Source organism: Colletotrichum acutatum (assembly GCF_030867785.1).
Source record: "Colletotrichum acutatum strain CBS 112980 chromosome Unknown BDZ83scaffold_187, whole genome shotgun sequence".
Lineage (NCBI taxonomy): Eukaryota > Fungi > Ascomycota > Sordariomycetes > Glomerellales > Glomerellaceae > Colletotrichum > Colletotrichum acutatum.
Genome location: NW_026849181.1, coordinates 1 through 15,704, shown reverse-complemented (window position 1 = coordinate 15,704; position 15,704 = coordinate 1). Strand labels below are relative to the sequence as shown.

The 15,704-nt window shown below is 52.4% G+C and overlaps 4 protein-coding genes across 4 annotated transcripts; 3 read left to right on the top strand and 1 right to left on the bottom strand.

The window, feature by feature from the left end:
- Nucleotides 1-581: 581 nt before the first annotated feature.
- Nucleotides 582-2,067, top strand: BDZ83DRAFT_757857 (family 2 glycosyltransferase; the record flags this gene model as incomplete). The annotated part of the gene is made up of 5 exons (XM_060514953.1): nt 582-610; nt 675-1,121; nt 1,203-1,634; nt 1,714-1,824; nt 1,884-2,067. 5 exons carry the CDS (start codon nt 582-584, stop codon nt 2,065-2,067), a joined length of 1,203 nt encoding a protein of 400 aa, XP_060358458.1.
- A 1,638-nt stretch (nt 2,068-3,705) lies between these two features.
- On the bottom strand, nt 3,706-5,235 carry BDZ83DRAFT_641646 (alkaline phytoceramidase). The gene is made up of 3 exons (XM_060509568.1): nt 4,866-5,235; nt 4,729-4,802; nt 3,706-4,670 (listed from the first exon to the last, which is right to left on the bottom strand). The coding sequence occupies exons 1-3, from the start codon at nt 4,949-4,951 to the stop codon at nt 4,021-4,023; spliced, it is 810 nt and encodes a 269-aa protein (XP_060358457.1). The 5' UTR covers nt 4,952-5,235; the 3' UTR covers nt 3,706-4,020.
- Nucleotides 5,236-11,424: 6,189 nt separating this feature from the next.
- Nucleotides 11,425-12,504, top strand: BDZ83DRAFT_592228 (F-box domain-containing protein; the record flags this gene model as incomplete). Its single annotated transcript, XM_060506514.1, has 1 exon — nt 11,425-12,504. One exon carries the CDS (start codon nt 11,425-11,427, stop codon nt 12,502-12,504), a length of 1,080 nt encoding a protein of 359 aa, XP_060358456.1.
- A 1,713-nt stretch (nt 12,505-14,217) lies between these two features.
- Nucleotides 14,218-15,704, top strand: BDZ83DRAFT_549934 (histone methylation protein DOT1; the record flags this gene model as incomplete). Its single annotated transcript, XM_060503481.1, has 2 exons — nt 14,218-14,783; nt 14,839-15,704. Coding segments are annotated over 2 exons (1,432 nt in total), but the record flags the coding sequence as incomplete, so codon positions are not given.

The following is a 15,704-nucleotide window of genomic DNA, read 5'->3' as shown; positions in this document are numbered from 1 at the left end:
TCTTGTCCTCATTTACTGGTCTCTTGAACACAACGAATTGGCGTCATTAAATACCATAAGTGAAAAGCTGGGTTGAGAATTCAGTTGATCTCAATACCAACATCTCATCATACAAGCTTTACACACTCCAACACACGACATATCGGTGCCTACATAAGAAGTCTACACTAAGTCCTAGCAATCACTTCGGTACTGTGAGCCCTCATACTTCGTCTCACCGGACAAAACCGCCAGATTATCCTTGCCCTCTCCTGCCGTCTCGCTCCTTCCAAAATTGAGATTGATATCTGAACTTTGTCTTCAAACTTCACCTTCGAACTTCACCTTCAGCTCCTTCGCAGTGAATCACCACCCACTCATCTTATTCATTTGTCAATCCAGTGAATATTCACACGCGCCTTCCCTTCAACGGCCTTCTTCCGCCGACAAAACCCTTCCTCTCACTTCCCTCCGAGATATTTCTTCCTCTCACAAACAATCAATCCAGTCCATCGCAACAAAGGAATTCGCACCTGCGCATCCCTTCTTCTATCACACAAACCCTTTCACACATTAAGCAACACACGAATAAGATACTCAGAATGTCTGAATACGTTCTTGGTGTCATGTGGTAAGTTTTCCCTTTCTCTCCCATGCACATTGAATAGGAATGATAAGTTGACTTATTTTTAAAGGGCCTGGTACGCCTATGACGAGGTTCTGACCAAGAAGCTCATGCAAAAGGTCGAGCCCATTCCCCTTCCTCAGGAGCCCAGCTTCAAGAGCACTGATGTCAGCATCATTGTCGCCACCATCAATACCCCCGATACCTTCACCGACTGCCTTCGTCTGTGGCTTGCCAACAAGCCCAAGGAGATCATCATTGTCACCATCGATCGTGACCTTCAGCGCGTCCATGACTTGGTCAAGCCTGTCATCATTGAGGGCGATGATCGCATCAGTGTCATGACAGCCGACTACGCCAGCAAGCGCTACCAGATGGTCGTCGGCATCAAAGAGGCCAAGGGTAAGATTCTTGCCCTTGTCGACGATGATGCCTTCTGGGGCACTTTGGAGACTCTGCCTTACCTCTTGGCTGGCTTTGAGGACCCTAAGGTTGGCGGCGTCACTGGCAAGCAGAGGTATGTGAATTTTCTATTCCCCCCTCATTTTTTACTCTCAAAGAGGTCTTCCTTCTTGTGACATTTTGCTAACTCTCACAGCGCTCTCATCAGCTCCGACCGCCGCAACCCGGCCATCATCACCCCTTGGGAGGTTGCCTCTCTCCGCTCTCTCGACAACCAGAACAATGTCCAGGCCGTTCGCTCCGCCGCCGATGGCGGTTGCTGGTGCATGGTCGGTCGCACCATGATGGTCCGCACCGACCTTGCCCAGGACCCTCGCTTCATGGAGGCCATCACCAACGATAGATGGAACGGCCAGCTCATGAACACTGGCGATGATGTCTTCCTCACCCGCTGGCTCCAGACCGAGGGCTGGGACATCGCTGTTCAGAATGCCCCTCAGGCTGAGATTACCACCCTCGTCATGCGTGACTCTGGCCTGCTGCACCAGATGATCCGCTGGCAGCGCAACGCCATCCAGTCCTTTCTCACGACTGTGATCTATCAGCCTGGCATCCGCAAGATCAAGCAGTAAGGCCTCCCTCTCTCTTTTGACCTCCTTGTAATTTTCTCTCTATGATGAGGCTTCAAGAAGCTAACACTCAAATAGGAAGCACCCTTACATGGCTCGCAAGATGATCGAGCGTCTTCTTCGCCCTGTCATTGCCTGGGTCCACATCATTGCCTTCATGATGTGTATTGCTAAGAAGTCTCCCATCGCGTAAGTTTCCGTTCCTCTGACCAATTCTGACAGACTATGACTGACCTTTTCCCTGACAGCTACTTCGTTGCTGGCTACTACATCTGGGGCTGGTTCCGCACCTACAACGCCTTTGCGCGTCGCTTCCCCTTCACCTCTCGCCAGATATGGGCCTGTTTCCTCCTGGATAACGCCAACCCAATCCTTGACGTCTACGCTTGGCTCACCCTGAGCACCGAGGCCTGGGGCACCCGTGACACCTAAGCAAATTCAGATGAGCCACGACGAGTATTGCATTTGCTGAGGTGACAGCAAGACATGTCATGGTACAAGACTTATTTCAACACTGGGGGTTAGGGGATCCTTTCTTGACAATTAGAGTCTTGGGTCGAATAGATAGGTCTCTCACGAGAAACACTGGAGTTCGAGACAGAGGCCATTCATAGACCGGTAGACAACACACTTTCGGCTACAATACACACAGACGCTGCGAGAGAACTACTTGGTGCAAAGTTCGCATTATGGTGAATTATGTAGGGATAGGTGTCTGTAAAAGAAATTAGAATCCTTGCCTTAGTTTCGCAAGATAGTTCACCGCATCAAAGTAAGGCAAGATGCAATTTTGTCATTTGAAAAACAAGGAGCGTAATCATCGAGGTCATACAAAGTACGTAACATACGAAGCAATAAAGAACAGTCCGAGTAGATCATTCAGTTCGCCTCAGTCCACAACAAATACTACTGAGGTAGCAAATTTGTGGGTATGACAGCTCTCTCTCATTTGTCGCGTCGCCGGTATGGAGCTCAGCCCAGTATATCGTGTTACCCGGGCTCTCGGTCAGGTCCAGAAATAGAATAGAGTTTACCGACGATCGACTCTATGGCTGCCGTTCGAGAAGTTGCATGGTTCTGTATCAGCCCTATACTCGGAAAGACATGAAACTTACAGTACCGTCGATGTCAGCTACGGAAGCCCACTTATTGTACACGAAGCCAAACCTAATTGCCGACCGTGGACCTGCGATGTCGGCGGTCTTGGCCTGACTTTGGATTGAATCTGCCCCAATCGAATACTCGGGAGTATTCCTCTCACTTTGGTTGGGGCTTGACCAAGAGCTTGACCATATTAAGCGGTGGTCTCACTAGGCTCATTGACAGCACAACTTTATTGTACTGTTACTATTGTGGCCTAGAGGCAGCTGTCACTTTCTCATGCTTTGGCCCAACGAGCCAGGGACCCCAGACTTAATGATACTACTGCATGCCATCCCCGCCGCCCATGGGGACCCGGCTGATCGAACCCATCCACTTGGTACATCAGCCTTACTGGGGGCTGAAACGTTGAGTCTTGCGGTGCTTATGATCAGGATGAATATGCTATTGATGAATAGTATTCAGCTCATGCTCGCTCGTGCCTTGAAACTCAGCTCCACCGCCTTGGCGAGCTGCCATATAGGCGAGTCGCATTATGTCGGAGTCTGGCTTCGTCTATCTTATGTGCGCCGGCGATACCGACAAGGCGATGTCTCCGGAAAGCCCGGATTCAATGCGTGGTATTTGAATCGCTAGCCTTCGGAACAATATAAAGTGATGGACCTGTTCTTCTAGATCACGACCTTTAAAGCACCGCCATTCTTGAAAAACGAAGCTCTCTACTCCACCAAGTCTTTAGGTCATTTTCGCCATCAGACGCAATGCAGTTCAAACAAAGCGCACTCATCATTCTTTCGGGACTTCTCTCCCTCACATGTAAGTTGGAGCCACACCTTGCATTACCATGCATGGACTTGGACGAACCGTTGCTGACAAGTTGCTCCTCCAAAGTGGCCTGCGATGATGCACGAGGAAACAAGGGAGTGTGCAAACCACCCAACTTTTGTTGCGCGGCGGATGGCTTTCAGTGTGTCTTCAGAGAGGAATGCAAAAGCTAGGCGGTTCACATCCTTCAACCGTCATACCCTGAGGGGAAAGAATTATTTTTTTATTTGATTTTAAGGGACTCACGTCCTAACTCCCAAACGCTGCCATCTAAACGCTGAGTTCTATGTGATGTCTATCAATGTTACCAGCTTTCCAGGCTGATTTGGGGATGCCATAACCCATGGGCGTAAGTCGACCTGCCTCGCATGCTGAAGACCTGGTGCTGGGATCGAAGAAGGTACTGGGATCGAGGAAGGTGTTGGGATCGGAGAAAGTCTGGCAGAAGGACGCTCGCCTTTACTGCGCCTTCTTCCCAATGGCGATCCGTTCGACTGAGGTTAGCTTCCGAATCAACCTCATGTACCAGCTCGCACCCAGAGCAGTGAAAATATGCCACCATCCGTGGAGCTCCAGCAGCCACGCGGCAGGCAATCCGAGACTCTTCCTCGCGGCTCTCAGCTCGGCGCAGTACTCCAAGTCGATGTGCCACAACGTGAAGCCCACGATCAAAATGATACAAGCCTTCCAGAACTGCTTCATCAGTCTCTTCTGCTCCTCTTTCGAGTAGCGTCCAGTCCAGTAGACGATAAAGAGTGTTCGCGGCCAGACAAAGGTCAACAGCCCGGTAAAGGTCGCGACGTGGATGGCAATGTCCCCGGAGCGGACGTAGATGACGGCCATGGTGGCAATGCCGAGCCAGAGGAAGGTGGTGATCGCGGCTCCCACGGCGGGCGACTGTCGGAAGGCGTACAGGGGCTGGACAAGCGAGCCGGCGAGGACCAGCATGGAGAGGTCGTCGAGTAGCTGCGTCTCCTGGTGCATGGTGCCGTGGAAGATGCCAGAGAAGATACCGACGGCGAGGAGGCCGATGGATTGGATGTCGAGAGTTCGGTACCACGGCACCGCGACCTTGGAGTTGGCCCTGGGGTACTTCAGGGCGAGGTAGACTGTTGGAGGGTTCAGTATGATGAGCACAGGGATGGATGTGGCAGGGCTGTCACACACTGTACGTGGCATTGGATAGGCAATTGATGAACTCTGCGATGTAGCGCGTGAAGATATAGTCTTCTTCGCAGAAGCTGAAAAGACGTGCTACGTCAGCATGTGATCACGACGACTCGGTTTCTTGGAGCCTTGCTTACTTTGCCTTGCTTGTTGGGTAGCCCCAGATACCATCGCCCGCGGTTGCGTCGCTCGCAAAGCGGAGGGTCTGATGTTTGTGACTCATTGTGCCACCTCGCGAATTGTCGATGCTACTGCTGGAAGCTACGTTGACTCTGCTGGCGAAATAAGAAAAGCGCGTGATTTCGACGCGACTGAGATTTCCCTCGTGCTAAAAAGCTACCGATAACCCAGGGTGGTAGCAGCCAATTGCGGAGCTGAAAATCGTTGCAGGTCTTTAGCGAAGATCTTAAGTTGGGTTTGGAAGCGTCAGAACGACACCCTTTCGCAATGGTTTGCTTCAGTCGTTCGTCCGGTCCTGCATTTAAAGCTCAGGGGGAAGTTGCCAACGATCCGAAGCGAGAAAAAAGAAATGGAGCCTCGGGAGGAATGGGAAAGTAACACGACTGCGATGTGGATCACGTAACCTGTAGAGCGCCTCACCCGATGCGCCGTCGGGCCCACTTTCTGGGGTCGGTCCGCATACCCGCGGAGACCCGGAGCCGGGGCGGATGCGGGTCTCGGCTCCACCGTTTGCTCCCCTGAATTCAACAACATATTCTCTTCCATTGCGTCTAACACTTCACCATGGCGCTAGAAGCCTAGCCACGTTGAGCCAAGAGAAAGCTCAATAGCGCCGTTTGGAAGTCGGTGTGCTGAACGGAAGCAACTTCCAGGAAGGACGCAGGCGCGTGTGGGGATTCCTCAAGTCTCTCCAATCGTAAAATGATGTTTTCTGCCTGTGAATCAAGATTTCCGACTCCGGTTTATCAGTACTAGAGGGCTCTGAAGCTTTTGTATAGCATTCAACGGCTGCATCTTTATGGTTCTGACTTTGGCTCACAGCTCACGAGTGGGCCTTCCATTCTAATGAGGGCGACTTGATGTGAATGCCATTTTCAATGTCAGGCTGAGCATCTACCTTACGGAATGTATCGCGGGCTTGTAACAAAACACGGGCGATGAGGTGCGATCAGCCGCTTCCGGTCCTTCTCTCCGGAGTTTTGGATGTGTGACGGTGTCCACCTCAACTTCATCTTCTCAATACCTCCTCAGTTCCTTCCTCACAAGAGCCAAACCTTCACGCACCTACCTACCTAAGAAGGGAGGTAGGTATTGAAGTTCCCAGGCAACTACAGAATTGACCTCTCGCCTTCCCTACGTTAGGTAGGTACCTCAAGATGTCAATACCTCCTGCCGTTTGTCGACTTTCGCCCCTTGGCCAACTACTCCTTCTGCTCCTTCCCAACGAAAAGATCGGACTTTGTCTCGCCCTTCTGGTTTTCGCCGCGTGATGTAAACCATCGAGCTTTGCCACTCCTTCACACGCCCAAAGTTTCCCGCCCTCGTCAATGGTCTCCTCGGCATAAGGTGAACTTCGGAACTACGCTGCGTATACCATGAAGATTACGAACTTGCCATGCGAGATCAGCGCGGAGATTCTGGGCCACCTCGACAAGTTGCAAGACCTCAAGGCTCCTCTGCTGTCTTGTCAGTTGTTTTACGATGCATACACCCAGCGTCCTAGGCTCGCCCAGCAATTATTCGGAAACAATTACCCAGGCAACTCATACCGTACGCAGTCGCCTTAATTCATGCACCACGCACTCGAACAACGGAAGTCAAGCTCAAATACCTCAGCTTAACATCTGAGGATGCAGATACGTTGGTCTTCCGCCCCATATCTGGAGGTGCTGTTATGTCGACAAGCAGTTTCCACACATTCTCACTTCGGCAACTGATAGCTATGGAGGAAACCCACGACACCGTTGCCGACTTCGCATCACGTTTATCCGGAGAAGCCTGGGCCGCCATCTCAAATACCTTGAACGACATGACGTCCATGAACTTGATGCCGAATCATCTAGATCTATCTCCAAAGGAGTGGCTCCGCTTCTGCCGGTGTCTTTATCGAGTGGAGCTTTACTATGGACTCATGACGACACGCAGTTTGGGTGAACTAAGGGACGGCTATATGACTTGGGGAAATGTGTCATTAGATCCAGTAATCCAGTTCGCGAACGAATGCAAAGCGCGTCCTGGGGAACGCATGGTTGCTGATCTGGCGATTTGGGAGGTCGAGCAAATAGCAGCAACGTTGCAATATCTGAGCGGCCAATTCATAGCAGCTGCAAAAGGAGCTTTAGCCGCCGATAGCCTCATACATCGGTGTCTATCCCCGGGTAAGATTCAACTCTACACAATGCTTGTATCGAAACTGACTGCCCATTAGACCGGTGGGTAAGATCCTCTACCTCTTGTGTTGATGCCTTTTGTTAATGCTGCTTTCTCACGCTCTGCTAATGTTCGCAAAGCTCTGCAAGGGGTTGAAATTCCTTCAAAATCTCGAAAAAATGTCAAACTTTGAAAAGACGGATCTACTAGACAGCGTACCGTAAGGTTACTCACCTTGCTTGTACGTGGAACTGCGGATGTATGATTATCGTATTGAACATGGCAACACTCAGCATGACAGAAAGCTGGATGCATCACTGCAAGAGCCCAACTTAGCAGATATCGACGCTGATGACGGACCTCGAAAGGGTCTAGACTCCATCAGTCCTCGTGCTGTAATGGAGAACGGATAAGAAGCCCTCAGAGAGCGAGCATACGTGTTTTGGGACCACGAACGCTTGGAGAAGTACAATATCTGCTCAGCAATCTCATCCAACCTCTCTATTTGGGCGCCTACAGCGCAAACCCAACGGACGGATGAGTAAGTGAACAGTACCTATGGCTTTCAACTGGCGCGGTGCGGTGGAACGGAAAAATGGGCCATGGGTGGGAAAGAAAACTGGAGCAAACAGAAGGACTCGAAGACTGTGCGACCTGATAATTTTTCGATCACAGCTCGGAAGCTACTCGTAGCATGATCCTAGGAGAAGAAGCAGAAGTGAATGGAATGACCTGATATGGCGGTTCGACCCAGGAATGAGAGCTGGCAAAGTTTACGCGAAAGGCCCGTCAAAGTATCATGTCTAGTGGTCTAAAAGGGGGAAAAGGTCCACGATAGATGATACCTAATCCAGTCATCAAAGAAATTTGATATTGCTCACTGCAAAAAGGCCTCATCTTCGAGAAGTTGCGTTCTGCTACCACTCTATTAGTCATGATTTGTTCCCTAGGGGAAGAGGAGATTTTCAATCACTTTCGCTGCCATTCCGATCAATCCCAGTCAGTACTCTTCCGAGAATGATGATCAATGATTCGGCGGTCACAGCGCTTCGCAAGTTGAACTGAACGTCACGAAGAATGGCTTCAACGAATGTTGGCAGAAGAATGTCGAATGCCCAGGGAACGCCTTATCTTTGGCACCACAGATCTGATTCTTTTCGCGCTCAGCTGTAATTATACCAACAAAAGGTTCAGAGATCGAGATTGCGTCAAGAACAACAAAGGAATTTCCCATCTGAATGGTACGCTAGCTTTGTGAGATGGGTTAGCAAGACTAACCTTCTCCAATGCGGCATCACATGCATCATCATATGTAGTCGATAGAGCTTAGTCATCATCTCCAATTGATTGGCTCCCAATAGGCTCACGGGTACCCGTGCATGTAAAATTCCACGGGTACCCGTGAATATGACTAAGCAAGCGGGCGGCACAGATTGACAAACGCGTCTCGCGTCAGTCTACACGTTTCTCTGCACATGGCATGGCAACTCGGCCACACGTTTCTGAGAAGGATGGAATTAGCCCCGGACAACCCAGCACTCAATTTCCTAGACGACTGTCTACCTCCTGAAAGCGAATATGAATCGCGCGATGACCTCATATTGGCAATTAACAACTGGGCGGCAACAAGGGGATACGCCTTCACGACTGGGAGATCGACCAAAGAGAAGAGTGGGCGGCGGACAATTACGTATTCGTGCGATCGGTCGTGTCATCCCCCAAGCAAAGCAATAGCGCGCCAAAGACGAACTACGAGCAGAGGAACGGGCTGTCAATTTTCCGTGCTTGCCAAGGAATCCTTGGATAAAAGCACCTGGAGCTTGAGACACCGGCCCGACAAACGGTTTTCTTCTCATAATCACCCCCCAAGCCAGCATCCGTCTGCTCACCCAACACACCGCAAGCTGACAGAGGAGGATTTTGCGAAAGTAGCCGGCCTATCAAATGCTGGCGTCGCGCCCAGAGATATCCGGACATACATACGACAAACCACAAACTCTGTAGCAACCCAACAGGATATCTACAATCATATTGCAGCCATCAAACGAGATGTTCGTGGAGGGCAGACCTCGATCCACGCACTTGCCAATCAGCTTGACGAGGAAGGCTTCTGGAGTCGAATGCAATTCGCACCAGATGGCCGCGTTACAGCTGTCTTGTTCGCCCATCCAGATTCCCTAGCCCTCCTACAAGCTTACCCAGACGTAATGTTGCTGGACTGCACTTACAAGACCAACAAGTACGGTATGCCGCTTCTTGACATAGTTGGCGTCGATGCTTGTCAGCGGTCCTTCTGTATCGCGTTCGCATTTCTCAGTGGCGAAACGGAAGATGATTATACCTGGGCTCTGGAGCGGGTCAGGTCCTTGTATGACCAGTGCAACGCTAGCCTACCTGCGGTTGTCCTCACAGATCGCTGCTTAGCATGCATCAATGCTGTAGCCGCTGTCTTTCCATCTTCGGCATCTTTGCTTTGCCTCTGGCATGCGAACAAGGCGGTGCTTCAGCATTGCTACTCTGCGTTCGACCTTGTCAAGACGAAGACAACCAGTAGCCCTGCAGCGCCGAAGTCATCGACTGACAACTGGGGAGAGTTCTACAAGTCCTGGCATTTGATTGTTAGCTCGCCGTCTGAGATGACCTTTCAGGAGCGTGTTTCTCACTTCGAGGAACGCTATCTTACGGACCATCTTGAAGAAGTCGGCTACATTACGTCCTTTTGGCTCCATCCGTACAAGGAGAAGCTAGTGAAAGCCTGGGTTGATCAGCACACGCACTTTGGCAACGTGGCTACCTCGCGGGTTGAAGGCATCCATGCTCTGCTCAAATCGCACCTAAAGAGATCCACGTTAGATCTGTTCGAGGCTTGGCGAGCGATGAAGCACGCGTTACTCAATCAGCTCTCGGATCTGAGATCTAATCAAGCCAAGCAACAGACACGAATACCGGTCGAGCTTTCGGGAACAATATATGGCGCAGTACTTGGCTGGGTATCGCATGAAGCCCTCCGGAAAGTAGAAGAGCAGCGGAAGCTGCTCAGTAAGAATGGCACAGACCATTCCTCAGTCTGTACGGGGGCCTTCTCTCGTGTGTACGGTTTGCCATGTCTACACAAATTAAAGGCTTTACAGGAACAAAATCTTGTTCTGCTACGTGAGCACTTTCATGCGCATTGGCACCTGAGGCGTGAAGGGGCGCCGCAGCTGTTACTAGAGCCTCGCCAGCGCATCGAGCCCAGGTTGCAATCGGAGAACCCCCGAATTCCGGTTTCAAGCACTAGGCGAGACCCAAGCAGCTTTGAAATCGTTGAACTCGCGTCACGGGCCCCAAGCACATGTAGTAGGTGTCATGCGGTTGGCCATATTATGACCTCAAAGGCGTGCCCTCAGCGATATTCACATTTGTTGCCTGAGCCAATTCCTACTCCAGGCCTAGCCCCAACACCGAGTGCAGTCTGTGCCACTACACGGAAAGTCACGGAAAGCCTTCCGTCGAACGCCGTACAGTCCATAATAGCCTTGACTCAATCGACTACAGATGAAGCAGTGGATGCCAGGATGTCACCACCTGAGATGCAACCACCGTCTCGGCGTTCGCGTTCGCCCTCGGTTCTAAAATACGATTCACCTCAGGCAATATACGGACGGTACTGTGCAGCGAGAACCGCCTGGTATGCCGCCCAGCCTCGTGGAAGTGTCAAAACAAACCAGGAGTATCGGAGGGCAATGGGACTTCCGCTGCGTTATGGGAAGAAATGTTATGAGTGGTGTCTTGACTACAAGCAGATGAACAAACGCTGCACCACCTCCAAGGGGTCAAGAGATTGGCTTAAGGAAGAGATGATGGCTTATCTAGACTGGGACAGAGCTGAAGAGGAACGGGTTGATGAGCTTGTCATCGCTGAGGAGGGAGAAAACCCTTTTCGAAATAGCAGGAGAGGTATGGGCGACATCTGGAAACGAGTTGAGAGAGACAACGCCGAACAGGAGGCGTTGTATGCTGAGAATCTGCCCGAAGAGTGTATTGTGGTTAAATCGTAAATTATAGGGTAATTGGAACCCAAGCCGCGGCCCCGATTGGCTCAAGACCCGTGCAGCGAACGTGCTTAGTCATATTCACGGGTACCCGTGGAATTTTACATGCACGGGTACCCGTGAGCCTATTGGGAGCCCAATTGATTTACACGGTTCTTCTTATCCGCGGCGACGAGAGGAGGCTCGAGAGCGACAACCCCGCGCGAGCCGGCAAGTCAGCCAAGCGCGGGTGTTCTCCTCATCTTCTACATACTCGTCTAGCGTGCATTTCTTCACCAGTTCATCCTGAGTTTTTTGTGAAGAAAGAGAAAGGAAGAAAAGAGAAGCCACCATGTTGGAAACCCAGCCGTCACTCCGCGCCGTGGAGACGGTCCTCGCCATCCCGGAGCTCCTGGAGTCCATATTAGTGCAAGTCGACATGAGAACGCTCCTGGTCTCAGCGTCGCGGGTGAGCAGGACATGGAAGGCCTTCATGGACGGATCACCGGCCGTCCAACAGGCATTATTCTTCAAGCCAGTCTCTATGGATATCTCACGAGCAGTGATTCACGGCCTGGAGGACGGTGTGTTCCCGAGCATACCGGAGCAAGGCGCTATGCCATCCCCCACGACCGGTGACCGCCTAATCAACCCCCTCCTAGCAGAGAAATTTGACAAATGCTTCTTCGACTTTGGACCGACGTACTCGTGCCAGCGCCGGGCCAACTCCTTCTATGAGCTCCAGTGGTCCAAAGCACCGGAACCGATTCAGACGGTCCAGGAGTACTGGGGCGGCTGGAGCCAGGTCAAGCCGGCCGAGCTCGATGAAGAAGCAGCACGATATCAAGACGAGGCAAGGAGGCGGTTCACGCGCCGCGGCGCAAGCTGGCGTCGCATGCTCGTCTCGCAGCCACCGCCGCCGTCGTTGGGATACATGCGCTTCGACGTCTGCAGTCTCGCGCTGGAAGAGCAAAAGGTCTCGAGTTCACTGATCCAGCAACCTGTGCTGCCTTCTTCGTCCTCCTCGAATGCTGCAGAATCAGAACAAACACCATGCGACGGTGTGCGGATGGGAGAGCTCTACGACATCGTCCAGCACGCGGCAGGCCACCATGGGCGGCATTCCCTCTGGTTCAGGGTCCTCTGGGGCAAGCCGACGACGCACTTTGCCTTTTCGCACGTCAAGGATGTGTTTGAAAAGTTGATGGCGCGGACGAGCGTCGTCGTGGAGCTGATGCACGCGGACGATACGTCTCTCCCGAATCACCCGCAGGACCCTTCGGACGTGGGCGTTTTTGATGCCGCTTTTCGGAGCGAGGAGCATCGCGAGGTAAAGTTTGAGACGGAGCATACGTGGGGAGAGGCTGTTGAGTTTCCTCACTTTCACCCGCGGTATGTTGTTTGGCATTGGAAGTTGATGGAGGTTGAATAGCCCATGTTTGACGGCGTCTGACGGGTTGTCTGTATTGTCTTCTGTTGATGTGAATAGTTCCGTCACATACTTCCTCTATCAGGACCGCAGGTTTCTCATGTATCTTCATTCGTTTCACTGTTCACATTACAAGTTTCCAGGGATCCTCTTGTAAACATACCGGGCTTGCGCTACATTGCCTCATTCTTTTGGAAACGCGACCATGAAGCCTGATGAAGAGGGAAGGCACTCGGATCTGTTTCTGGCATAGCAGTGTACCATTGTTCTCTTTCAAACAGCGACCAGGGCTCGCGCAGCATGTTTCTTGGCATTCATTCTTTGTTGCCATCAGGAATTGTATTTACCCATACCAGCAAATAAACAGATCCATGGTAACAATGGCAAATACATCTCCATGCATGAGTATCTTTGTGATAGACGAGGGTGGGTGGTTCGATGCTCAGTGATTGATGACGTCAATGATGCTCACACACACTCCTTGCTTGTTGGATGTCACTTTGAGACAAGCTTAAACGTGAGACTTTGGCGATGCGCCCAACGGCTTCCCCAAAGCGGACAATAACAGCAAAGAACCTCGAGAAAATGTGACACTGGATGACAGCCACGCTGTGACCTGCTGGAAACATTGAAAGCTTTGGGAGCTTTGGGGAAGTACAGCAACGCGTAGCGGCCCGGGAAGTGTTCTCCTGCTAAGCAGCCAATCAAATTCGTCCAGTTGAAGAGGTCCTGCAAGTCGAGGTCGGCTGACGCGGCATCCGCAGTGGATCCTTGAAAGTGGGGTTGTACGTACCTACCAAATGGAACCAGCTGTTCGGCGCGGAGGAAGGTGCAGGGCGAAATGGAGCACCTGCGCGTTCTGGGGAGTTTGGCTGCACCTCTCGTTCCCTTCTGCGACGACATGCTTCGAGGCTGCATCGAGGCGAACTGGATGCGCTGTGCCGCCCAAGCCTAAGATAAAGTACACCTTACGGAGTGGAAAGAAAGGGAGGTTCATCAACTGGCGATGGGAACACAGAGTTGAATGATCTATAGTAGTTCGCCTGCATCGGCCTCACGTGCTGGCCTGACTCTGGGTTACCTGCGCACACCTCACTTGACTTGCCGTCTGGGCACTTCCCAGTGAAGTAGTACTTCACCCTCACCCTGCCTGAAGGCACCTACCTTAGTCATCATAATCCTCGGTGGGCTGTCCGGGTGCTGAAGTTGTTTCCTGCCCGTTCGTTCCGCCCCCTTGGGCCGGGGAATTTCAACTTTCGGGGTCCTGGGTCAGGCAGGCAGGAAAGGCCCACTCCATTTTTTTCCCAGTCACGTCCCGGCCCCATTCCCACGTCCTCTTCCGAAAAATCGCCTCGTGTCCCGTCTCGTCTCACTTCAAACCTCACTTCTTCTCCCTCCGTTCTCCCGATCCTCCACCCCTCTTCCGACGACCACGTCTTTCCGTCGTGCAACTGAGACAACCGATGTCACGAAACGAAAAGTCCTGCTGACGACACACTCATTCTTCCACCATTCGTTATACTCATATTGATTTTCTATCAATAAATACCATTCATTCACGCCCACGGACACCCGCCCCGCCCTGGCCCGCGGAAGCCCACCGAAGCTATAGAGAACGTCAACGCTTGACGAGTCACGCGCGCAGCGCCTACCGCTTCCTCCTTCTCCTCCAACCACGTCCACCCGACCTCTTGCGGTCGCCGCCCGTCGCCCATCATGCCGATCCTCGGCGGGAAGAACAAGTTCAACACCAAGCCGGCAGCAATCCGCGTCGAAAAAGTCCAAGTCGCCGCCCCGAAGCCGCGCCCGAAACTCGCCCATGCGACATCCTCCACATCCTCCGCCAAGGCCTCCCCGCGCGCATCGCCAAAGCCAACCGCCAAATCCCTCCTCTCCCGCAAGCAGAGCGCCTCGCCCTACCCCTCCTCCTCCTCGGATGAGAAGCGCAGCGGCGGCGAGCGCAAGCGCAAAGTCGGCAGCGCGGGGCCGTCGCAGCCCAAATTCGATAACGACTCTGACGGCGACGACAACTACGAAGAGTTCCTGAAGCATGAGCCTAGCAAGCGGCAGCGCACGCAAGATGGGCAGTTTGTAGATACTCAGCGTGTGTTGACCCGGTCGAGCGCATTCAAGGACAATGCGAAACCCCTCAGCCGGCTGATCCACGCCGCGCAAATCTCCAACCTCAAGAAGTGTCCTAAGGCCACGCGCTCGCTCGGTGCGACAGCAGATGATAATGTCAGAGTGCGACTGCAATACCCGAGCAATTACGGTGCGGAAGAGTAGGTTTCAATATCACGTTGCAACTGTGGTACCGCATCGCTAACTCCTCACTAGGTACGAACTTATTAACGACAAGGGCATCATCAACGCAATCGAGGATATCAAGACGGTTGTCGGGTTTGTCGCCAACGTATACCTCACCGAAGAGCAGGCCGAAGAATTCACAGAGCAGCAAAACGGCTTTCTACGGCGGCTCAGGAAAGCATCAAACACAAACGACTTCCACGGTTTTGTGTCGGCGCTCAACGACGCGAATAAGAGAATCCGCACTCTTGCGGCAGATGGCACAATACGCAAGAATCTGGACAAGATACACGGGCTGCCCAGGGGTTTGGTCGAGTTCATCCTCACCCAGGTGTACGACCGCACAGTATCACCAGACGTGGAAAAGTTGAAACAGTATAAAAACGGCACCGACAATGTCTATGGCGAGCTAGCGTATCGGCTCATCTCCGATATCTTACAGGAAAAGACCCGGATGACGTCAGATCAGGTCTTTGTCGATCTCGGCTCCGGCGTGGGCAACGTGGTGTTCCAGGCCGCCCTCGAGATCGGCTGCGAGAGCTGGGGATGCGAAATGATGGAGAACCCGTGCGACTTTGCGGAAGCGCAGGAGAAGGAGTTCGGCGCCCGCTGCAAAATGTGGGGCCTGCTGCCCGGCCGAGTCAACCTCGAACGAGGCGACTTCACAAAGTGCACCCGCATCCACGAAGCCATGAAGCGCGCCGACGTTGTCCTCGTCAACAACCAAGCCTTCACACCGCAGCTCAACGCCGAGTTGGTCAACATGTTCCTCGATCTCAAGTCAGGCTGCAAGATTGTGTCGCTCAAGTCGTTCGTCAACGACCAGGGGACGCGCAACGCTAACGACATTGCGAGCAACATCTTGGAGGTCGAGCACCTGACCTATCCTGAAGGTG